Source organism: Myzus persicae, unplaced genomic scaffold (assembly GCF_001856785.1).
Source record: "Myzus persicae strain clone G006 unplaced genomic scaffold, MPER_G0061.0, whole genome shotgun sequence".
Lineage (NCBI taxonomy): Eukaryota > Metazoa > Arthropoda > Insecta > Hemiptera > Aphididae > Myzus > Myzus persicae.
The window spans coordinates 49,322-76,679 of NW_019103885.1; the positions used below are offsets into that span (position 1 = coordinate 49,322).

The window sequence follows — 27,358 nt, forward strand, 5'->3', positions numbered from 1 at the left end:
CTTATACTTGTTGTTAATGTTACATATTCTTAAATAAGATTTAAAACTACCCATGTAAAACGAAATATTTCTCAAACATTATTCGTATAATTTAAAAAGCTATTTTTTACCTCATAAAGAAGAAAATTAAATTATTTCAAAAGTTCTTTGTTAATTTGCAGAATAATAATTAATAATGTGTTATGTTGGAAAAAGAAAAATGAAATCGTTGTCATTTAGTCAACTTTGATTTTAGAGCTATGCTGAAAAGGACCAAATTGACTTGAAAAACTCGGTCCATCTGAATTTGATATTCAAAACACCTGTTGCCATTAAAAAAAATGCAAGTTGAATTGCGCATGCGCACACGGAAAGATCTAAAAATGTAGAAATCATCAAGTACCTAATATGTATTTATTTATTCCTTATCTTCTCCCGAAAACCGCATATAAATCTGATGTCACTGAACAGAATTATTCAGTGTTACCTTTTAAAAGAAATACATTGTGATAAATATAATACAGGGGATCCAACAAATATGCTCACCTCCCTTTTTTCTTTAATAATGAAGTTTTTCAAAATCTGATTTTTGGAATCTTTAAATATACTCAAAGACACCATATTTTCATATGCTTGAGATTTTTTGAGTCCCTTAAGGAGTGTCCTATGGCGATACGAACCTTTGTTTTTCAAATGAGAACCCCATTTTTTTACTGTAAATTATTTAGCGGATAATTTTTTTGAGAATTTTGATGTATCGAAATCAAAATTCAAACGAGTGGTTTCCTAGTTATTGGACAATTCGTACTAAGAATAATAGTCCATAATAGGGATATGCTTTTATAGTTCTACACGCGGAATAAGAAAAGTAACTAAATAAATCAAGAAGGATTTTACTTGCTATATTTACCTAAGTGTTTGACTAAATAAATATAAAATTACATGTAATAATAATATTTATTTATTTAAATTTTATTTCACAAATATACAAAGAAAATATAACACTAGGAAAGTTTGAAATGATGATGACTCCAAAAGCAAAGCTTGTGAAGGAGACACATATTATTTTATATTATGTGTACAGACTATAGATAATAACGTATACTGTGTAAGCATATCCTTCTTCCCTATTATAAATTATATTATCCTTAGTACAAAATATGTAATAACTAGAAAACTACTCGTTCGAATTTTGATTTCAATATATCAAAATTCTCAATAAAAATATTCGCTAAATAGTTTACAGTAAAAAAGTCAGCTTCCCATTTGAAAAACAAAAGTTTGTATCGCCACAAGACACTCCTTAAGTGGTACAAAAAATCTCAAGAATATGAAAATATGGTCTTTGAGTATATTTAAAGATTCCAAAAATCAGATTTTGAAAAACTTCATTATAAAAGAATACTATTATTGAAATAGGCACAAGTAATTTCATAATCATGACCAACATGTCCTTAACAAATCGTCCTGTTATTGATCCAAGGATTATAAAATATTTTTTTAATCATCAGCAATATTTGTCTAAGGATAATTTGCATTTACAACTCAAATCACCTACATATATGTTTATACCTATTATAAAATTTCGTAATACGTCAATATAATAACATAACAATAAAATGGCAGTGTTATTACAGTATTATATTCCGAAGAATGGAAAAATCGAATTCGATCGATGCACATGGCCAAGTTTAGATAAAACAAATAGTGTTTGGTACACCTGTCGCCTATAAATATTAATAAATTGTACAATATGTAGGTTGTAGGCATTTGGCATATTTTCTTATTGTAAGTTACATATGTCTATTATTTAGAAAAGGTGCTGAGTTCTGCAGAAAAAAAGTAACTAAGGCCAAGAGTCATCATTATAAAACAAAAGAAAATATTTAAAACACCTAATCAAACAACTCACTTTTAACAACCATATTTTATTTTATTACTTGTGCCTATTTCAATAACAGTGTTCAAAAACGTTTTGATTGTATATAAATTATACATTTGTGCAATATAAAAATATTTTCATTTTTACCAATTTAAAATTTATTTTCTTGTATCTATAGAACATACGAGATACATATAAATATATGTATATGCATATTGTAATCGGACACGTCCTGACTGAATAACTTATCAGCCTAAACCCCTAAACTATGTTAGATAAAGACTTGAAGTTTTCAATTTATATTTGTACGTCATGTAAGGGTGCTTAAGTAACGACTTTCCCAAATCTCCAAAAAGAAATTGTTTTTCTCAATCGATTATTTAATATAATTAATTTTGGTGATCAGTAATTATAAATGTTTACTCTGATGTTGTGCATGACTTTTTTGTGCTTTATATTGTTCGGGGCCACTTTGGAGTAAACCATATTGTCATGAGCCAGCTTTGGTCTATATTAATTGGTGTTGAACAATATTTATATACAAGTAATTTCCTAAGAATTTGAATTTTATAAATACAGTAGAACCTTGATTATCCAAAGATAATATTTTGGGACCGAAAAGAAATGAAAATATTTTGAAACTGTATGGTGCATACAAAATAGCAATATTAACGTTCTGTGAAACTGTGATGTATTTAAATTTATTTTATTTTAGAATTTGAACAAATAATAAAATCAAAGTTTTTCAAAAATTGTTCTTCTGTAAAAATGTACTGTTCTTGCTTCGATTCATTATGACAATTTCACTCTAACATTATAATCTCTCAGATTAATTAATAACAAATCTCTCTTCTTATACTCTCCCGGATAGTCCTCCCCGTTAATCTTAGGATAATCATCCTAAATAGGTATTATTAGACATACTCTACAGCCTACAGGCTGCAGCAGAGCGACCTTTTTTTTCCAGTCTTGAACCGACGGAGCCGCGGGGACTGCTTTCGCATTACAGCAGAGCGACCTACCAAATGTACTTAACACCTAAGCATGTTTAGTACAGTTTTGTTCAGAAACTAAAAACATAAATTTGAACATTATTGTAGTGTGCGTTTCTAAACATAATAAATATGGTATTTATTTAAGCAACACTGCTGAGGTTACTCAGCTGTTTTTTGAACTCATGTAGTTCAATAAGTTTTAGCTCAAGAAATCCTTAAAACACCATGTTATTCTCAATTTTCAATAGTTCATTCTAAGTACCTTCTAGTTCAACACCGTTCTTATTTTCATTTCAGTCCAAAGATGGTCAAATTTAATATGTTACAAATTTTTTCAGTACTTGGTTTTACTTTATGTTTATTTCAATCATGTAAGTATAACTGTTTTTCTTTATACTTACTTAAAATATAAAAATGTTTACTAAATGTACAATATTTACTATAGCTAGTAGAATCTATTACCATCCATGGTTCATTTTGTTGAAATTAAAAAAAATATATACATTAATTTGAAATGCTACAATAATAATTAACAACTAATAATAAACGTAACATACATGCTATTATTTGAATGTCTTAATATATAGGTACTATAATTTGCTTGGATAAATAATATACTATTATTAAATATAATTTTTACTAAGATACTTTAATATTGAAGATTATAATATATTTATTTAGTTACACAATAAGATCTTAATTTATAACTAATTGATTTTAGGTGGTTGTAATGATTGTAAGTGCCACTATATAACACACAAAAATATAGAATATAAGAACTTATATAGATTATCCTCTAAATATTTTGTCATGACAATAAAACATAAATTAAAAATGTATATTTTAGGTTCTGATTGGAACAATAAATATATATTAATATACAATTATGTGTTTTTTTAATTTCATCTCTTATCTGTCATCACTTTTTGGGGCAGTAAAAAAGCTTCTTTTTTCTTCAACATTACATTTTCTGGTAGCATGGGGAATCTATAGTTGGTACTTTGAGGGGTAAAAAGTAGAAAACTTCCAATAATTTTTAAAAAATGCCGGGAAATATAACAAAAAAAGTTAAGGAAAAATAGAAATTTTTACGCAAAACCGGTTTTTAATAAAATTCTCTATACACCATACTATCTTAAAAATATTTTGATTTGTTTTGAGCTATTTAAGGTCATTAAAATTTTAGTTTTATTATATTTTTTTTCTATAAAAGTATTTAAAACTAAAAAGCATAAAAATGTACGACAATGCACCTGATATATTATTTCAATAGCATTTGAAAATATTTAAAAAAAAGAGGCACAATTTTTTTTATAGGCATTTTAAGTTCTAATTTTGACAAAATTTATCTCATTAAAAATGTACAAATTATTTTATAGTTAAATATTTATAGCTAAGGATCAACAATTTAAAACAAAGTTGCACACGAAGAGTTTATTCTATAAATGAAATGATCTGAAAAATGTATTAACACAGATTTTTTAATAATTATTTAATGTTCAAATTCGGACGAAATTACATATTAAATAATAACCAAGAATATTCGAGTATATTGTTATATTATTATATTTTGAACACTCAATGTATTTTCAAATGTTTCTTGTTTGTCAAAAATGAGGTTAGTCTGCTATAGTACTATAATGCTTAGTAGTAAAATAAACTACTTTAATCACATTGAATTAATATTATTCTTCAGTTATCAGTGATGCTGAAAAAATGTTAAATATACCTATGTAAAATTGGGCTCTTTTGGAACCGAATTACAACAAAATTATTTCCGTTATTCTTTGTGTTAATATGCAATTTTGCTAAAATTTGAACTTAAAATGTCAGTAAAAAAGAACTGTATTTATATATTATTCAGATTTTTTAGTCATGAAAAAAAATGATTCAGGGGGACCTTGTTTTAAATTTTCAATCTTAAGCTTTAAGAGTTGAAAATTTTATAAATTTTTAACTACAAATTCATTTTCAATTTTCAATTTAATAAATATTTTCAATATCTGAACTATAAATATATATATTAAAAAAATCGTGTGTATGTATTTTCAATATTTTTCAACTGCTATTGTAACTATATATCAAGAGTCTTATTTTAAATATTGATGCTTTTTGACCCAACCAATAAAATTCTATTGACATTTATAGAAAAAAAAAATTGAAAATGTCCAACTTCATAACAACTTAAAACAAGTTAAAATATTTTGAAAAATGTATAAATTATAGGAATTGATGAAATAAACATACTTTGTAGTAAATTTCAAGTTTCTACAGTAATTTGTTTTTGAATTACAACAAAATAAGAAAAAATATTCAATAATATTATAATAATCAATCATCTCATGTTGTAACAATTTCAACTTCAAACACTCATAAAAATTGAATTTGGTTTTCTGGCATATAAGGAATCTTGTTTTAAATTTTTAAATCTTAAATATAATAAAAAGGACACTTTTTATGAATTTCTAACTAAATATAATTTGCTAATTTTTGTGATTTTCACGAACTTTGTCAAAATTCTAAGTTTAAACGCTTATAAAAAATTATTGTGGGTTTTCGATCAACTTTTTTTTTCACCAACAACAACTTATGAGGAACGTTGTTTTACATTTACAAGTTTTTTGACAAAACGACCTTTTTTTATTGACTTAAATTTAAAAAAAAAATCATCGAAAATTTCATATGCCTATAAATATAGTTCAATGTTGAAAACTATTGTTAATTACAAATTTTGACCTCCCGAATGCACCAACTAGATTCACTTTTCTACCAGAAAAGTTGTTGTGAAGACATTCGAAGCACTTTTACTGCAAGAAACCGTGATGACAGACATAACAAAATAAATAAATACATAAATATAATAACACTCATTATTGTAAAATCAATACATTCATCGCTCCACTAAGAATCTAAAATTACCACATTTGTATATGTTAAATAGGGGAAACATTAAATTCCTATAAATATCTCTTAAAGTGCTTTAATAATAATATTTTGAAATCTCTGAGCCCCTGCCCCCCAGTAAATTGTATTAATATTCTGTTTCACCACAAAAACCAAACATAATAAAATAGTTATATCGAGATCAATGTCGGTGATAATATCGTTGATATAAATATCTTTCTGTAACATTTGTTTCAAAATTAAACTGTTTTACCTTAATGGGGACGTAATATAATAATCGTTTCTATACTCTGTCCAGCGAGAGAACGAGCCGCGCACCGACCAAATCTAGTTCCCGCACGCCTCAGCCTACTATAAGTGAACAGGTTTTATGAGCGTGGTGACGTGAGAGATGCGCAAAACCGGCGCGTTCTCTCGCTGGACAGAGTATAGTACCTAATGCATAACACCTTATTAAAAAATATAATATATATCATTCTGATTAATAATGTATATTAACAGTAGATAATTTAGCAAAGTGTTTATGTGAGTATGCTAACTGCTGAATTGTAAAATAAATATATTTATATAGGATTAGATATGTGTGATGAACTGATAAATACTTGTTGTATGCCATAACTCTCTTTATTAATTGTAAAACACTGCATTTTACACTGCGTAACAAACAATAAAACAATTTTAAGTTCTTAATAAAAATATGAAGTATTTAGGAATGCTAGATTATGCTTCAGTAATATTCACATCGATCGAGTCAGATTTTATAGCAAAACAAATATTTATAAGCTGTAGTCACTTCTAACCAAGGCCGGATCAAGCCGGGGGGGTCTAGCCGGGGTGGAAGCCCCTGGGCCCTTTCAAGTACCAAAGTAAAAGGGGCCCAAACAATTTTAAGCTGATGCACATTTTTCAGTAATTTTAAAGAATAGTTTTTCTATATTTTCAAAATCATTTTATAGATCCAACTGACATTCCCAAATTATTTGACTAGTTTGGTAATCAATCACTTGAAGAAATATTTCCTTGTATATTAACTTCTTTAAAATATATCTGACAATTCTTGTACCTAATTGTTCTGCGGAGAGAGCTTTCTCGAAATTAACCAGAGTAAAAAATAAGTATAGAACCAGTCAAACCCAAGAAAACTTAGACATATTAATGATTTTATATTCTGAGAATGATTTGTTAAAATCATTAGACTTGAATGAAGTAGGTACCTACTAAGAGAGTTGGCGTCTATAGTAAAGCAAGGAAAAAAATTTATTTAATAAAATAGTTTTTGTTTGATATTTGTTTTAAATAAGTATTGTACACTGTTAATAAATTAAAAAGTTACTATGAAAATTTGAATTAAAATTAACGAAATATGAAGTATTAAGTTTTTACTTTTATTTTATTACAATTGGTAGTTTTATAGACATAAATTACAAATATTAATTTTATAATTCAATTGTGAGTTTGTAAAATAGTTATAAAAATGTAACCTCCTGCGAGCGAAGGGATCGGCTTTGCATAGAATGTTTTGTCAAAAGGGCCCAAATGAAATTTCACCCCCGGGGCCCAATATGTTCTTAACCCTTTAGTGGCTATAGGGAAATAATTTCCCATCACATTACAAAAATTCTGTAGCCCTGTGGTTAGTGGGAAATAATATCCCACAGATATATTTAGTTTAAATNAACTAGGTACTTGAATTATATTATTTTCCTATTTTAACCCTTTAGTGGCTATAGGGAAATAATTTCCCATCACATTACAAAAATTCTGTAGCCCTGTGGTTAGTGGGAAATAATATCCCACAGATATATTTAGTTTAAATGTGTGTTTTCCAACCTATTTTGACCATTATCATTGATAACTATTGTTAGAATGTAATTAGATAAATGTTCTAAAAAAAAACGGGAAATTATTATCCCAATGACCACTGCGGAACAATAATATTTTATAATTTTTTTTTTTTTTTTTTGATAATCGTTGGAAACATTTAAATCGAATGATATCTGTTTAGTGATTGGTTGTTAATATTTAAGTCGTCTTTGACTTTAATTCTGTGTTATCAGAACTTGTTTTGTATCATTTGTCGTTGAGTTATCATTTTATTTACATTCAAATTTGAATTCGACGATTTTTTCGGTCGTCGATCAAAGTATGTTTTTTATTTATTAGAATCAACATAATCTACTAAAAGTAAGTATATATTAGATCTTTATTACATTTAAAAGTATAATATATACAGTTTTGATGTGTTATACAATGTGCTAACTTGTCATTGAAGATAATATGAATATATTTATCATAGATGCTGAACGAGGAGGACATTTTGTTCGCGTTAGAAATCACCGATGCCATGGCTTTTGACTCAGATATAGGAGGAGACTCTGATGCAGAGGACACAATTCCTGCATTACATTCGTCCTCAAGTATGAATTAATTAGTAATTTTTAACGAATTAGTCATACTACCTATGACATTTTTTAAATTTTAAATCTAATAAATCTTGTATTTCTTTTAGATTTATCCTTAGAAGGCATAGAAGCTCTTCAACCAAATTCAGATACAGAAACAATATCAATTAATTCAAATACAGTTACAGGTAAAAAACATACATTTTTGTAACATTTATTTTTACTCAAAACATTTGAGTTAAATTTTTTTACAATAGAAAAAAACAAAATTATTTTATTTGTTAGGTACTCATGAATAATACAAATGATTAATACTATATTATATTGTAATATAATCATAAACTATCTACTGTACTTAAACAAATAATATTTATGATATTGTGTATCATATTTCATTGTGTTTTCATGTATAAATATTATTTTTTTTAATACATTTCATTATATATATTATATATTCATAGTTCTTATATAATTTTAAAATATATACAGTAAACTCTACTTATAGGTCAGACAAGATCATTAAGATCTCAAAAAAGGTCACTACATTTTGAAAATACAAAACTTGATTCTAAAAATGCTTCTACATCTGCAGGTAAATTAATTTTCTTAATTTTTTTAAATATATTATACAATTATTAATTTTGTAGTATAAATTTTATCCTAAGCATTTGATGAAAAAAGATTCACTGTATAAACCAGGAGAAATAGAATTTGCTCAAAGTGAAGATGTAAGTGTTTGTCGATGGAAAGATCGAGGTAAAAAACCAGTTACAGTAATAAGCAACATGCATGATGCTTCATCTACTGAGATAGTAAATAGAAAAAATAGTAAAGGCGAGAGGATACCCATAGTATGTCCCAAAAGCATATCAGATTATAATAAATTTATGGGTGGAGTAGACCGGTTTGACCAATACATGGCTACTTACAGTGTTGCCCAAAAATCTAGGCGGTGGTGGCTAAAATTATTTTATTATATGTTAGATACATCAATTGTAAATTCATATTTGTTATACAAGTCAAGTTGTGCGAATTATAGAAAAAAACCTATTTCTGCTCTAGAATTTAGATCAACTCTTACTGATCAACTTATTGCAAATTTTTCTTCCCGTTGTAGACATACAATTTCTCCTGGCGTTAAAAATCCTAAACGTGCTCTTTCAAGTCCGTCTAACTATATAATTCCTGGACAACATTTAGCAGTAAAAATAGATAAATATAGACGCTGTAAATTATGTAGTAAAAATAAAGAAAAAAGGTCCAACATTTTGTGTGAAACATGTAAAATATGTTTGTGTAAGGATTGTTTTGCACCATACCATAAGGCATAAATTACCAAATAACATTTAGTTACCAATTATGTTTTTATTATTATATAAAAAAAGGGTCCTAAAATGTAGTTTTTATTATTAACTTTCATATTTTTATTTATTTTTAATTGGAACAAAAGGCTGTATTCTTTTATTACTTATATCATATGTTATTTACTATATATTTTATTATTATATTTAAAAAAAAAGGTAGTTTTTTTTATTAATTTTTATATTATTTTGTTTTTACTATTTAATATTATTATACGTATGTTATTTATAAATACTGATTTGAAACAAAAGGCTGTACCTAATCATTTATTACTTATATAATATGTTATTTATTATGTTTTTTGTTATTATATTTGAAAAAGTATCCTAAAAGGCCCTAAAAATGTAGTTTTTTTTATACATTTTTATATTATTTACCATTTATTACTTATATAATATGTTATTTATTATGTTTTTTGTTATTATATTTGAAAAAGTATCCTAAAAGGCCCTAAAAATGTAGTTTTTTTATACATTTTTATATTATTTACTATTTAATATTATTATATATATATTATTTATAAATACTGGTTTGAAACAAAAGGCTGTATTCATTTATTACTTGTATACTATGTCATTTATTATGTTTTTTTATTTGTATATTAAATATGTTATTCAGTATAAAAAATAAATGGTATTATTTATTACTTTTACTAGTAAATATTTCAATAAAATACAAATGGGAAATTATTTCCCGTTAGCAAAATCCTATGTCTGTAATGATCATAGGGAAATTATTTCCCACTAATTTTTAAATACTTAGAGTAAAAAAAAAAATTTTTTAGTATTTTTCTCATCTTCCTAGACCAAATAAGAACAATCTCTGAAAATTTGGTACAAATAAATTTACTTTTTTTCCTGTGCCCACTAAAGGGTTAATCCCACCTTGCTTCTAACATATAATTGTCATTCAATTTCTGTAACAATAATAATAATTTTAATTTTAAACGCACTGCATTATTATTTAAGACCTAAAATGTTTTCAAACTTGATTAAAATAAGAACAAAAATGTTTAAATTATGTTTGCAGACCAACTACGAATGGATGGTTTCATTGTCTATGAAACGGACTTGATTGGTTTGTAGTTACTTTAATAAATTCTATAAATAATATTCAAATTATTAATGTCAACTTGTCTTTGACAGACCTTTAATTTACTCACTAGTGTTTTAAGTCGATAAATATTAAATGAATAATAATTGTACAAAATATGTATACAGTTATATCTAAAAATTTGATTGGGAGAAATACAAATAACATCAACTTTACAATTAACTCAGAATTTCAGCTAATTACACCAAAATATTATAATTATTAGTCCTGTGATAGAATTTTAGATTTCATTTTACTATAAATTACTTTGAATTGTATTACTGTATGAAAAGTTGCAAGTAAAAAATTTTTGAATACAAATATTATTTTGATTAATTGCAATAAAATAAATAATAATTATAAAACATTCATTGCTTTGCTAAGAATCTTAAGTGATCAAATATCAATACATTTTTATATGAGCTTAAGAGACCATTTGCATTATTAATGTAAAAAAACAATAGGAGTACCTTTCTACAATAGTTTTTTTTTTAATAATTAGTAACTATATACTATTTATTAAACATTTAACAGCGTATAATCTACAAATTAACAGCTTATTATGTTGTATTATGTTTGTGGCCTTACAATTCACTATCAAAAACAAATTTAAAATAAAAATTTTTAATGGTTTGCTTTGTTTTTAGATTTTTCTAATATCAAATTTGTTATAAATAAAGTGATTGGTAAGTGGTTTATAAAATATAAAGAATAAGATGTATTTCCAAAACACGTCTAGAAGTAACAGATTTCCTATGATTTAAAATATCTCAAAATTTATGGGGAATCTTCTTTTAACCTTTCTAATCTCTACTATTATATAAAATTGTAAGGGGTTTTCTAAACCGCGGTAACGGAGAAAAATTCTAAACGATTTGGCTGAAGTTTTTCAAAGTTATACTTGACAGTCTGCTGAAAGTTTTAGTACCACTTTTGTTATTAAAAAATAAGTCTAAAGTCAACAATATGTTACCAATCCATGAATACGGAGTCGAAAATCCAATACTCAAATCGCGACACCCGTTCTTAGAAAGAGTGAAATCAATAAAGGCAGAATTTCGCCTAAAACTCGCCATGTGGCAAGAAGAATAGAAATCCAATCTCATATTAACGGGAATTTAATCAAAGATGTCCATTCAGAACAACCAGGTTCGTCCCTTTCTAGCAGATTATGGACTAGACTGAACCGAATACGTACAGGCCAGGGCCGATGTAACTAACTAATGCATAGTGGCGCTTAAAAGAGAACCCAAGATGTGACTGCTGAGCAGAGGCTCAGATAATGCATCAAATAGTCGTACTACGGCTAGATAGACTGCACATGGACATTTAACATCAACGACGAATTAATTAAATAATTAAAATTATAATTAACTGATATATTGTTACCTACAATAAAACCTTTTTAAACTCTTCATCAAACTGATTTAAGAAAAACCCAAGTTTTAATATTTGTACTATATAATGCTATACTGTATTTGCATTCCCTATGGTCATACGAAAGTTAAAAATCAAAAAAATATTCACGACCGCTACGAATCAATTGTACGATCTAAATGGCCTTAATCAGGTTCCCAAGTATCAAATATTAAACTTAAACAATAGCCTACACACAGGTCTATGATATTATATAATATATTACATATGATATACTTGTTTACATTTTAGCATCTCTACAGGTGACCAACCCCTCTTTTTCTGGTAAGTTATTTTGTGTCAATATGTTTTGATAGTAAAATCATATAGTTTATTCAAACTGTTTTTAAATTTATAACTGTATTGGTGACTGCATATATAAATAAAACGTTGAAGTCGCCCAAAAAAGCCCAAAAGGTGAACCAAATTTTTTTGTGGTGTCTTAAAAAATATCATATAAATATCTCGTCAATATTTCAAATATCTTCAGTTATTGTTTTTTCAATTATAACAAAATAACTACGATCGGTAGAGGAAAATGTGTTTAAATATACAATTTCATCAACATTTGAACTTTGAATGCTCATCAAAAAATAAATCTGTCTATTTGTTATGATATTTAAAATCGCTTTAAGAGCAACAATTTTTATTGTTGAAAATTTCAGATTTCAGTAATTTGTTAAGAAATTAATGTCAATTTAACCTCTCTTATATGAAGTCCACCATCGGCTGATACATGTAGTATTTTCTTTGCAACAAGAACAACAACCACTTCACGGCCAAGGATTCCCCACTCGGTACCCCACGGGCACACCCTTAAGAAAGGAGATTGCTGTTCGCGATTCGGCGTATTCGACAGCCCGTCCACACTGGACATGAGTTGGGTATTTCTCTGCTTATTGCCTATGGATTCCGAGGAACCTGGTTTTTACATTTGCAAGCTATTTCTGTTAAAATTAAAATAATTGTTTATTAACCACCAAATAATATGTACGTTTTCATGATTTGAACTATTGTCTTCTATTATAATATAACTTCAAACGCTTTTTAAAGATAAAATGTGTTTTAATCATTTTTAACATGCCATTAGAACATATTATTAAGGTTCAAAGATTTTGATTGAGCTTCGAAATGTGTGATTCCACTATTTTGAAATCACATACATCATCGTAAAAACGAATAGATTCATTGCTTCTATGAAACATCTATGTACCTACAGTGTAAATTGTTTTTTTTTTTAATAGAAAATTCTTCAAAAATCTCAGTACTCCTCTTGAATCATGGGAATAAACACGAAAAATATTAGCGATACTGACAAAGTGACAAATTTAACGCTTTCAATATAATGAATTTATAGTACATACAATATACATTCTATATAATATATTAATATAATATATATGCGAGGGCACACAGGTAGCTCTTATACTGGCTTTCTTATCACTTCTGTTTATCGTCCCAAGGTAGTAATTTGTAGTTTTTAATGTTAAATTATTGTAACCTTGATAATTTATAAATTTTAATAGAGTTTGTTTTTCGGTTCTAGATTACGGAGAAAGATATTTGAGAAAAATGGATATTAGTAAGACGACAACAATATACATTTTATATTTATAACATTGCCTTGCAAGTTGTGTTGCAACTTATGGAAACACTAAATGTCAGTCATATTTTATCTCAAGCCTTTTGGCCTAAAATGATATCATAAGACTATTTTTTGGACCTAATGTTAATTTTAATAATTTATTAGAAGTATGGTGTAACAGTACTTATACCTATCACCTATGTATCATACAATATTATAAATTCTGTCGTAAATAATGTATTATGTATGCAATTTATTTTTTTTAAACAGATATTGATGTCATGTGTGGAGTGCTCGGTAAGTTATCTGTTGACTGTATTTTATATAAAACCTAAAAATAATTTATCAAAAACATCTTTGTGCTTAAGCTTCAAGTCAGTCCAGTCAATATGTACTGTACATATCTATTGAATCAGGACATTTAGTGTTCGAACATATATTATAATAAAATATTTTCAAATTGTATGTAAATAATCATATTTTATAGCCACACTCAATTATAATGAGTGGCCATGCGTTTTATTTCCCTTAATTTAACCGAACATTATAATAACGTTAATTAATTATGCTAAAAACGATTTAATCGTCTTACTTTTATTTGATATTTCCACATTTTATGACAACAAATCTTGAAATAATCTAAATTACAAGCTATTTAGTCTGTTACACTTTTTCATATTTGCATTAATCTGTAGCCGCTTCATACATATCATTTAGACAGTGGCATCATTTTAGTTTTCAATAGAAAGGCCAAAGGTTATGACCAGCCCAGATTTGTAACTTAATAAAAAACAGCTCATTTACTCTCTACCATATACTACTTACATTTTTATTAAATTACAATAACTCCCATCTCACTTATTTTATCATCTTTTTTTTTCTCTAACCGTTGAAGGTTTGAAACCATCGATATTAAATAATGGATAGGCCATGGCAGTATTAATAAAATAGGGGGAAGAGTGCTTTAAAATGGAGGAGAGAAATATACTGTACTTTATCATAGCCACTCATGATGACAATATAGAAGGTCTTATTATAAATTATATACAATAATTATATATATAACTATTTGTATTAAGACTTCTTGAAATCCATTTTTATATCATTTTGTTCTTCATAGTTCAAGATTATTATACCCGTGTTTGAAAATTGAAACACATACTAGAAAACACTGTATTGATATGCTTGTCTATGAAGAAAAAAAATATACCAAAAGATCCCTTCAATAAACATTTAATTGATTTAATAAATATAATTTCAAAAATATTAATGTTTATGGAAAAAACAATTTTTACATGGTTTCTAGTGGTTAAAAACATTAAAAAAATTAATATTTTTATCCTTATCATAATTTAAGTTTATAACTAACCACGTAAAAAAACATTCAAAAATAATTTTATAACTATAAAATAATGAGTGGCTTACATTAAATGAATTACCTATTAGACTTGTCAAGTTTGAATTACAATATATAAATATTAATTGTATGATATTTGAACAGGATTGGACCTTGCAGCGAGTACCTCAGCAGGTATATTTTTGCGTTAATATGTTTTCTTAGTTTTACTTGAATACCTATAGTTTTAGATTCTGAACGGAGCAATGAATGTATTGATTTCACAATAGGTGTTTTTATATTTATTATTTTTTTTTAATTATTTTTTTTTTTTTTGTGTGTAATGGTTCCCTCTCCGGAGATGTCGGGAGGGTTTGCGGTATGTGTGTCGTGATGATGATAACGTGAGCAAAGTCCTCAACCGGCATCATGCGCCCAACACTTGATATATTGTTACAATAGCAGTTGAAAAATATTAAAAATACATCTGCACGATTTTTTTTTATTAGCATTTAAAGTTAAAATGTTGACAATATTTATCAAAATTGAAAATTGAAAAAGGTTTAGGTAGTTATAAAAATGTATAACATTTTCAATTTTTATATCTCAGAATTGATAGTTTAAAATAAGGTTAAACTTAAGCAGTTTTTTCCGTAACTAAAAAACCTAAAAAATATATGCTTACAGTTATTTTTTACAGACATATTAAGTTCAAATTTGGATAAGATTGCATATTAACACAAAGGATAACCTTTATAATTTTATTTTAATTCGGTTCCAAAATAGCTCAATTTTACATAGTTATAATATTTAATACTTAATTAAAACCTGAAACTTATTTTAATACGAATTTATTCGATGTTTTCCCCACCCAGCGTTACCTGTGCAAATGTTGTTATATTTTTAAAAAATGTTACGTCATTCCTATGGCTGAATCAATGCATTTTTTGCCGTCACATATCTGACCATTTTTTGGTATCTAAAAAGTGTAATCTGGGTTTAAGTGTACATCAAGTGCAAACCAGTCACCACTCACATCAAGTGAAAATTTAAGTACAACTTGTATACAATATGTGACCTTTTAAAAAATAAGTGTCTTACATTAAATGACTCACCCATAATACTTGACAAGTTTGTATTACATTATATTAATATTTACTCTATAATATTTAAACAGGATTTGCTATTCCGGAAAACGTAACAGGTATAGTTTTGAATCAACTTTTTTTTGTTTGTTTAACATGAATACCTCCCGATAGTTTTTTTTTTTTTTTTTGATAATTATTTAAATACTAAATGTATTTAATAGTTACCCTGTCCAGCGTTACCCCTGCAAAGGTTCGTTAAAAAAAAAATGTATGGCATTCCTATGGCTGATTCGGTACTCCAGAGAGGTTTGTAAAATGTGTAAACCTGATTGAATGTGTAGCGAGTAGGAAATCTTTCACCTCAAGCGAAAGTTTAAGTGCAACTTATAGTCACTTATGTAGTCAACACTCAGACAAAATGCGTTTAGTATATAGTATATTAGATAGGTAGTCCACATGCGATTAATTGCGGACACGACGATAAAGTATACAGTTAGTGGTACTTAGGTAGATAGGTAATCTATGCCAACTGTGCTCATTAAATACTCGTAATCTTAACAACTATAAAGATTTTAAAGATCACCAGTGAAAAACTGTTTATGTATCACCCAATCAGTAATCATTGAGTTAAATACTCTTATTCCACTATCTCGATAATTTTCTTGATTGCAATATAATGCATACTATAATTATGAAGAAAGCTACGGAACTAAATAAGCAATTCCCGAGCACACATAGAGCATTTGAACAACCACAATTCCAAATTCCAAGTTTACATGTTTTGCCACTATTGGTGAAAAATTACTTTAAAAAACCTGTGTAATTTTATATTATTTAACTGAAAAGTTTTCCAGCTGTGTAAATTTTAAACACATTTTTAAATCAAACAAATATAAACATAATACAGCATTACAGCGTACCTAATACATATTTTTTAACTGTTTTCAACAGTTCAACAGTTTAGTGAATTTTCATGTGAGTTGTTTTGTAAAAATGTATTTGTTGTAATATCATATATACAATTGAATTTTAAACTAATTTAAAATAAAAATATTTTACAGCATACACAAAATCTCCAATATATTTTTGTGAAAACGATATCAGCGAACCTGCAGGAACGTCAGGAACGGTGTCAAACACACAATAGAAAATTAATATAACTTTAATATCAAAATAAATAAATAAATATTATATAAATTATATTATTTAAGTAAAAACCATTTTTTTCTTTCTTCATAGATCTTAATTAATGTTATAATATAAAAATATAATATTAACGGCCTCAGAAGTCGAAGTATAAATTTGAAATTTTAAGATCAATAAAATAAAATGATCTCTATTTTAAATCTAAATATTATGATTATATTACTTAAACATAAAACTTCTTTTGTTTGATATTTTTATATTGGATTCTGAGCAAAGTGGTTTTTTTTTCTGTCTGTCATTGACATTTGAGATGGTGAAGATTATTTTTAACTTATTAGTTAAAATTTTTATTGTTTGTAACTTGACTTTTTATAGTTAAATATCATAATCGTTCAGTTAAGTTGATATTCTTTTCGAATCATTCCGGAAGGTTATAGTGAAACAACTTTACTTGTCATAGTTGTAAAAACCAATTTTTTTTTTTATAGTTCAAAAACTAATAAGTAATGACTGTAGACATAAACAACTGCTATTCAAGACTGAGTTGATATTTAAATTAGCATTTTCCATACATGGTAACATTTTTAAAATATTTGGACTCTGAGGTATTTATAGACTTGAGAAATTTTTCGAGTTTCGGTATTGATTATTTGCTTTGCTTTACTTTACTTATTTTATTATATTCTGAGCTTTTTCTCCTATCATAAAACATGAATTTAAAGGGTGATGTTAGTTATCGTTGTTGTTTTTGAAAATTGGTGAGAAATCTCTGACAAGTCAATTCAATGAATCTTATGTGTACCAATGGCGAGTGTAATATTTTATGTTACGTGACAAGTGTCATCTTTGTAATTTCCACTTCTAGAGTAAGAACTTGTGATGATATACGTACGAGTATGGTATTATTGTTGACAAACCAATCGATTCCAGTGATTTTTCTCAGTTGTTACTTGTTCACCAGTTTACTTTGGGGAGATGTTTGGTTTCTGAAGTTGGTGAGTGAAATATTTGAAGTCCAGATATTGAAGGAAATGACAGGATTAACCAAATGTAATTTGTGTATATATACATTTTTGTTTTTATGGGAAGAGAATTTTTGTGGATTAAGTAGGGAAAATAGTAAGTACTTTGAAGCATTACATTTATTCGTGATTCCATATAAATATATTTTGAGAAGTTTATTTTTCTACCTGGTGAGGTGACAAACAAAAGCCGTGTAATATATAAACAAATTTTTTTATAGACATTTTAAGTTCACATTTGGACGAAATTATGAATTTTAAAACTAAGAACAACGACTTTATTTATTTTGTTGTAACTTAGAAAAGTTATTCGTGGATACTTGAGACTTTTAAAGTACATTATTATGTTGTATGTAGCATACACACAATTACATTTTCAAATGCAATTTTTTTGGCAAAAGTTAATTTTACTATTTGTAGTACCTCAGATTATGTAAAACCAGATGGTGCATTCCTTATTCGGATTATGTGATCCTCAGAAAAATACAAAAACCCCCACAAATCAATGTGACAACGAATAGTAAAAATAGGGTTTTAAGAAATATTTCTTGATTATTAAATACGTATCACCATCACTGATATTTATCCTCAGATCATATACTATGGATGGAGCCACAGCATATTTTTTTTGTTGCCGATATTATCGACGAGTCTCTTGATTAGGTGCTCAAAATCCGCATGAGGAAGGTTACTCCTCGCATATTTACCAGCTGGGGAATCAGATATCACTGTATCAGTCTAGGGATGTTAAAACTTAAAATAAGCTATTTTATTTTATTTTTCATATTATACCTTATACTATACGTGTAACGTTGTATTTAAGTAAAGTATAATAATTTTTTTGTACACCGTATTTTACACATTTTAAATGGTGTAAAAATTATATTATACTATAACACTTGGAAAAATAATTTAATTAATTATTATTGTTCAATGACTAAAATTATTCATTAAACATACAGGCATAATCAGTATTAAAACATTTCAATACAAATATCAGATATGTTAAATTGTCTAATAGAAAGTTAAATATGTTAGGTACCTATGTTAGAATAAACAATATTCTGATTACCTTTATTAATAAAATTGATAAATATAACCCATCTTATTCATGATTCTTCATTTATCCCTAAACCATGATTTATAAAACACAGTATAACAAACACACAATTCTATAGTATTATTATACAAATAAAATATTCATAAGTTATTAATTTTTTTTAATTATATATACTATATGGGTACCAAGTTTACTACTAAACCCTTCGATCATATACTAGTCTTCAGTTATCAGATTTTTTTTTAATGTTTGAATAGAGCATCTAAAGGAAGACATTTTTTTTCGAAGACGCCTTATGGTTTCATTCAACACTATAATTTTTTTTTTTTTATCATAACTTGGCGTTTGGCCATGTAAAAATGTTTTTTAGCTCTTCTCGGAGTAGTTAAATTTGGACTTTTAATATCCCCAATGAACGACTTTCTTTTATTTTTGAGCTTAAGTGTATCAAAAACTTTATTAAAATCTTGAGTTTCACTTGAAATTGAAACTTTAACTGGTGTTGTGGCTCAGACATAAATGTATACTCAGGAATTGGACTCAGGCTATGTTAAGTTAAAGACTTTCTAAAATTATAAATAAAGAAAAATAGATGCTTTCATGTGAGAAATTTAACTACAGACAGTACATCTCTTAGGGTAATACAGTACAAGAAACATTTAACATTAATTTTAAAAATAAAATTACTTTACTTTAATTTATCAGTATCTGTTAGTGATATGTTCATTGGGATATTATGGAGAGTTGAAGTTAAATCGAACAAGTTCCAGATGTAGAAGGATTTCCTGGTACATTACACTCACTAAAGATAACAATTTTGTTTAAAATAATATTTAATAATCACTATAAATACTTTTGCATATTATACAGAGTAGGAATTGCTCCACGTTAAATACATTTTTTTGTTGCCCAGTATAACTGTGATCTTCAAAATGAAATGAATACAGCTTTCGGTTACGTAAAATATCTGATTCATTAAATTTACAAGCTTCCAGCCATTTTAACCTTACTACTGGATATTTAGGGAATCTAAATATTTTCAAAAACATTTATTTCTTTAGGAATCTTCATTGTAATGGTTATGCCACTATAAATGAATAATTAATTAATTAACTTACACATGCAAAGTTAAACCGGGATTTGATGTTACAGATTTTAAACAAAACACACACGCGTTATAGTTAGCCATAGTTGTCAAAACTAAAAAGGAAAGTTATTTATTTTATTTAATAAGGTATCTACTATTATAACTTATAAGTGGTAGGCCGTAATAAGTTAGTTAATCCCTTAGATCATAGCATATATTTTACTAATATATAATCTAACATCGTACTAATTAGCAGTATTATTTATAAATAATAATTATTACTCTAAATTATAATATTTATTATTTAATATTATCTTAGATTATAATATCATCAATAATCCAGATGATAAACATGCGCAGATTAAGCACCTAATCAAGAGACTCGTCATTGTATTGGCAACAACTCTTTTTGTATGGACATAATACGCCGTGGCTCCATCCATAGTATACGATCTAAGTATTTATCACTTGTGGCAAATTCCTTACCATTGTCATATTATTTGGTACAAAAATCATTAGTTAAGCAAATATGTTGTACAATTATTTATTTCTCACATGTGATCCTACTGCATTGAGGTAGGCCCGCGTTTTGACTGGGGCGTGTTTTAGTGCCCCTACGTCCAAACGTCCACCGTTTATAAATTACAAATGTCATACAATTAACTTACCTAGTAATATTATAGGCTTTGTTCAGAGTTGTTTTTCATATAAAATGATTATTGAATTAAAATTTAACACATATATTACAGTGACGCTTTGACGCTTTCTTCATGATGCTATAAACAATTGTCAATTTCAAATTACATATTACAGAATATTTAAGATTTTTTTTAAACGTTAATAATACTGTTCAGTCTAATGTGGATTACAGTTTAAAAAATGTATTAAGAACACAAGTAGTTAAAAATTAATACAAAGTGATATGTTCATCAAAATGAAATTTTTATTTTCCAGTACCTACAGTGACTTTTCTGCATTTACTAATTACTGTAATAATATAACATAATATGTTTATATTTTATTAATTAAAATACCTACTCATAAATTACAATTAATTCTTATTGTTAATATTTTTTGTATGCATTAACTTGTGTATGGATAATTTATATTCATAATTTATTATATATTTAATAATTGATAGTACTTATATATATTTAGAACTATAAAAAATTCACGATTCCGACTTTACAATTTCAATAATGAATTTCAAACAATGGGAGATACCCAGAAATCCTTGATCAGGTAACTTATTCCTACAAAAACTGGGCGATTGTAAACTCTCCCGATTTTAATGACATGTAAACTCTCCCGATGGTAAACTCTCCCGGGTTTAGTCCAATACTACCTGACGGGAACATGTAAACTCTCCCGGGTCTACTTCAGTACTACTAAACTAGGGGAGCATGGGGTAACATTCGTTTTACACAGCAGTTTGTAACACTAAAATAATTCAGTCCGTCGCATGTTATCATAATACGTTGTTATCACTTAACACAAGATAAATACAGATTAAATATGGTAATACAATTCATAATAAAAATTATAATCACAATCTCTGCAGTGAAGCCAATTCATAGGGTAGCAATAACATTTAAAACAACTTGGGAAAGTTTACACATTCCTTTCAGGTAAACATAATATTTACCCTGGAGAGTTTACCATCGGGAGAGTTTACTAGTTTTAAAAATCGGGAGAGTTTACCATACAATCGGGAGAGTTTTCCACCGCCCCAAAAACTACATATCCTATAATATTCAAAATATCAGTTTTTACCCTAAAAAAATTTGAACGATCTAACTAAAAAATAAACTATATTTTGAAAGGGGTTGAAACTTTCCTCCACTCACTATATTCTGTACACCTATATAAAACAATGTCCATTATAAATCCATCAAATTAATATGAAATATATTATTACTATTTATTCAAATAGCTTAATAGCTAAATACGTTTAAAAATAAATATACTAGCATATTTGATATTTATTAAAAAAATTAGACATATTTTAAAATAGTTTCGAAACTGTTTTATTTACAAATTTAATATAAGAACACACAATAGCGCTGTTTAACAGTGTAATTAAGTATAAAATACAATATATTATAATAATGGTATATAACATAATATCTAATATTCAAAACAAAAATATTATTAATTATCACAAAGCTTATTATTATAAGTAGTTTGGAAAACAACATCCACAACAGCAAACGAAGTCCAGCAATTTTTTGACAGAGTCACAAAAACCTTTTGGTGGATTAGGTATCATTACTGTGATGGTCTCTTCTGAAAAATGTACGTGTTTTTTACCATCATTCTTTCGAATGGCGAAAGCTGAATCATCTTCGATGTCTACTACTGTTACGTCTTCGTTTTCTGCAATATCTGTAACAATAATAACACGATTAACAGAATATAGTAATATGACTTGAAGCCCTCACTTCCACATAAAACTCATCAAAACAAAAGACCGAAACGAATAACGTTCTCATTAGACATATGGACATTTTCCAATCGGTCTAGCTGTTACACCTATACCAACTGAGTAAAGAAAATATCAACAATCATATAGTTATCGAGTTCAATGTCAAATGGAAGTTCTTATAATCCGGTGAGTACATGTATACAACAAAAAGAAAACTACTATACATATTAACATAACTTTTAAATCCTCGTTAATATTATATGTCTTCAGCAACATACTTACTGAATTACATATATTTCCTAAATATATGTATTTAATAGGTTTTACAAATCAAAAAATTAGTTTTAAATATAGTATAATCCAGGTTTAACTAAAACAATGTCGAGGAGTAAACCAAAATTAACATCTACAGTAGGTACCTATTATAATTTATTTTTTCTTTTAGTAAACCATTATCTACAGTAACAAAATATCAACATGTCGAGAGCTGTATGTATGCATGCATGTTCTTCGTACAGTTATTATGCCCTTAGCCCTTAAGTACAGATTGTATATTTCTTGTGATAGCAAAAAAAACATGTTTAAACCAGGAATATTGATGTTTGTATACAACAGACATTGGTCTATCGAATGCTATTCCTGATTTTTTTTTTTTTTTATTCGTAGTTGTTCACAGTCCTAGGTTGTAGATCCCGTTTTAGATCCCGTTTTAAATCCCCAAACTTTAGATACACACCAATTACAATGCCCAATTTATTTTGAAAATCAAGGAAATGATAACATATAATCTTTCATCAAATAATCGATAAACCCCTTTCTCCCCTAAATTATAGATTGATATTTCTGTTTTACGATTACGGGCTTTCGAGTAAAGGAGTAATGATCTACGAGTTTTCAAATTTCCTGTCATAAACGTCGTGCATAAATGTACACACTATTTGACGAGTAGAGATACTTATCATCAATCAAAGAATAATATTTTGCACACATGACTAAATATTATCAGAATTATTGCAGAATTATGTAGATCGGAAATTTTGACATTCCTTGTTACAGTATTATTAAATCCATTTAAACTCAAAGGTTCAATTGAAAAATCACCAACGCCGATACGTAAAATCTGAATGGTGTGCGGTAGTTAAGTCAGTCGCCGGTGGATGCAAGTTTTATTACCCCGTAACAAATGTATATTTTTACAATACCTATACGATTTGTTGTAAACTTATGTAGATTGTAAGTTTTTAATTTGATTATTCGTTATACTCGTGGGTGCTTTGGACTGAGTCAACCATCAACCAGATAACTAACAAGATAAAGAAGCACTATAAACGATATTTAAATACGAACCATTCCCGCAACAGGTTTATAATATTGAATACGACGGTCTTCGCAAATCCAACACATCTATATAGGCTCTACAATAGTTCAAACAAATATTGTATGGGCTTATTGAATGCTTTGTCGGTGTAAGTACATTATGAAATTTACATGCAAACGATATTGTTATCAAATTAAACAAATATAATAATAGACACCTAACATTATAAGCAAAATACTACGATGTAATGTTTTATTAGTAAAATATAATAGGCACATGTTATTTTACTGAGATTAGAACTAATGTATGTCCGAATAGGTACCTCTGTTGGAAAAATAATGAATTTTGAATAGAAACTGTTCAACTCACTACTCTAAATAAAGTTATGACTTGCGATGATTTTCATATTCAAACGAACGTACAATTCTATTTTAAAAAGCATTATGTTGAATAAAATCATTAATTTACTAAATGTCTATAATATTATGTTTGAATAAATAAATAGTCTCAATGTCATAAATATTATTTTTAACATATTCTAATAGTTTATTGTGTATGTACCTACTTATAATATATTTTTGGCGTTTACACAAGCACTAGTAATACATTTTGCAACAGTTTTTTTTCTAAATATTATATTTTACAGTACGACAGTACGGGGTGTGTTCATATTATTATTTCCAAAAATACACTGCAAGACTAGTAAAAATATTTCTTAGTTCCAAACACATTTTGATTAGTCAAAATAAATTATATTTTTGTTTGTAAGGACATGCTTTATTTATTTTACTAAAGACTGTTCTTACAATGTCCGGTTAATGTTTACGAACACTTGACCGGTGGAATTTTTCAGGTAATAAAATCTGTTATAAGCCGTTTAGCGTTAACCAACACTTAACCGGGCATTGTAAGAACGGCCCTAAGAATGTTATGTGTTTTTTAAGAAATTTATAATTATGAGATTTTTTAATACATACATTTTTATTTTTTGAAGAATAAGACGAATACATATTATGTACATGCATATATTTAGAATAAAACAAGCCTCATTTTTTTTTTAAATACTATTATTATTTATTAATATATTAAAAACAATTGTACTTATATATTAAGTAAATTCGTATTCAATAAATGTATTTTTATACATATAGCATATTATGTTAGTCTTGTAATTGTTATAACCTGTTGGATATTAAATTGTTATTTGTTAATAAATATAATAGGTATGGTAGGTATATAGTATTTTATATTTTACAACTTCGTTAATCTAATATGATAATATAAATATATATTATAATCATATTTCATACCAAATTTTCAGCTAGTTATAGTTAAACGACCATAGAACGAGGAAGTTCGAGGTCTATATTTATTTTTGTTTTTACGTAGAAGTTAAGGAGTGACAGAAGATATAACATCAACAAAACAACGATGCTATGTAATATTTTTTAGTGAACATGGAATCGATGCCAATGATTAAATCTAGCACCATTATTATTGTTCCTATGTGTGACATAATATTATCTGTAGATTTGCGATAAGGATACTCTTTTGACCATGAAACTGGGCATACTATATTCAAAACGATTCGACACGCGACGTATTCGTATAGGTAGTAATTTGTTTTCTATAATCAGGCTCAAATACGATCTCCAATAATGCGTGTGTTGTATACAAAATATATAATTACATAGATAGGGCATTAGTATTCGTAACCTGCTGGATCGCGAGCTTGGTATTTTAACACGACATTGCACATTTTAATTTAAAAATGAATTTTAATTGCTTTTAAAGTTTTAAAACTTTGTTTCAAGCGATGGCACATACGTAGAGACATTTTTTCTTTTTTCGAAACTCTAAGTTCACCATTGCCATAGGGGTATATCATATATTATGTTTCGTTGTGAATAATCCATTTTTCAACTGTAATAACCAAACGATACCATCGTAATAATAGTTACCAGATTTACCTAAGAAAAAAATATTTAGCCCATTTAGTTAGGTACAAAATATTAGGCCATTTATTAAAAGTTGTATCAATCATTCAAATATCGAACAGTCACCCAGTTGCGTGACTATGAATGTATATAAAATAGACGAATATAGCTTAAAATTGATCAAAGCCGGAATATAGGTGTAGTATTTAGGTAAAGTAAATCGATAGAATTTTTAAAAAATGGTAAAAACACAAATTATAACATCAATACGGTTGCCACCACAATATACGCATATAAATTATTCTAGCAATTTTTGAATGTCGATATTCTATACACGCCTGACATTTTTATATCAATGGTCAATACAGTTTAAAAAATGTTAGAATCAACAAATCTGTGTTTATGAGACCTATTCAGATATTTTGTTCCAAAATCTCAAAGCATAAATATAAGAGTATATTATAAATAAATATTGAATGTATAATAAAAGTTCCTAACTATATTACCTACACTTTAATAAACAATATAATATTATCACGTTCGGTACCTACTTATATTATGTTTATGAAACAAAATAAAAGTCACAGGTTACCAACTAGTGTACTAAACCTTAAGTTTCGGTAGTGCTAAAATTGATAATGGCTCCCACTCATCGAAAAAAATCACCCTAATACTCCTCTTAAAATTGCTTCAATTAAAATGTAGAACCTATTAAATTGTATTTATTTTATTTCTTCTATAATGTTGTATATAAGTTCACAACATTATTTGTGCTTATTGTAAAAATATTTCTTTACAGATTGTACAATCACTAGATAAAATAAAAAATAAATAAAAATAAACTATTGTTCATTTTATAAAAGTATTTATTTACTATTTTAGTTTATTTTTTCGTAGACTACAATTACGCATATAACAATACAATACAATACAATATTAGGTATATAACTATATAAGTATATTAAATAACATTCTCGAAAAACATAATACAAACATTGAATATCTATGTAAAAATGCAACTATGATTTTTCATTTTGGTGTAGCTAATTCTAATTCTGGTAAGATACCCTCTATCACCCCCCTAATTTTCACCCATGATCATCTATCATTTAATACATTATAGATATGTTCCTTATAAGTTATAATATTTAATATTACATATGATGTAAAAATATAACTCTAAGCCAAATGTGTGTTCAATAACTAAGGCCCCCTCCTTATTTATCTTAATTTAAACGCTACATACAGATCTAAAATACACCTAGTTTTAAAAAGTGCTATTCAATCCTTTACTCATTAGTTACCACGACCCACTATTCCAT

General features: G+C 27.1%; 1 protein-coding gene across 3 annotated transcripts; it reads left to right on the plus strand.

The window, feature by feature from the left end:
* The first annotated feature begins 7,470 nt into the window (after positions 1 to 7,470).
* LOC111035894 lies at positions 7,471 to 9,452 on the plus strand. 3 transcript variants are annotated; one of them, XM_022317714.1, is made up of 5 exons: positions 7,471 to 7,944; positions 8,057 to 8,177; positions 8,270 to 8,350; positions 8,668 to 8,754; positions 8,810 to 9,452. In XM_022317714.1, the coding sequence occupies exons 2-5, from the start codon at positions 8,057 to 8,059 to the stop codon at positions 8,812 to 8,814; spliced, it is 294 nt and encodes a 97-aa protein (XP_022173406.1). In that variant the 5' UTR covers positions 7,471 to 7,944; the 3' UTR covers positions 8,815 to 9,452. The 3 variants fall into 3 exon arrangements, with proteins under 3 accessions (XP_022173406.1, XP_022173405.1, XP_022173404.1); XM_022317713.1 differs by having other exon boundaries at positions 8,828 to 9,452; XM_022317712.1 differs by having other exon boundaries at positions 8,668 to 9,452.
* The last annotated feature ends 17,906 nt before the right edge of the window (positions 9,453 to 27,358 follow it).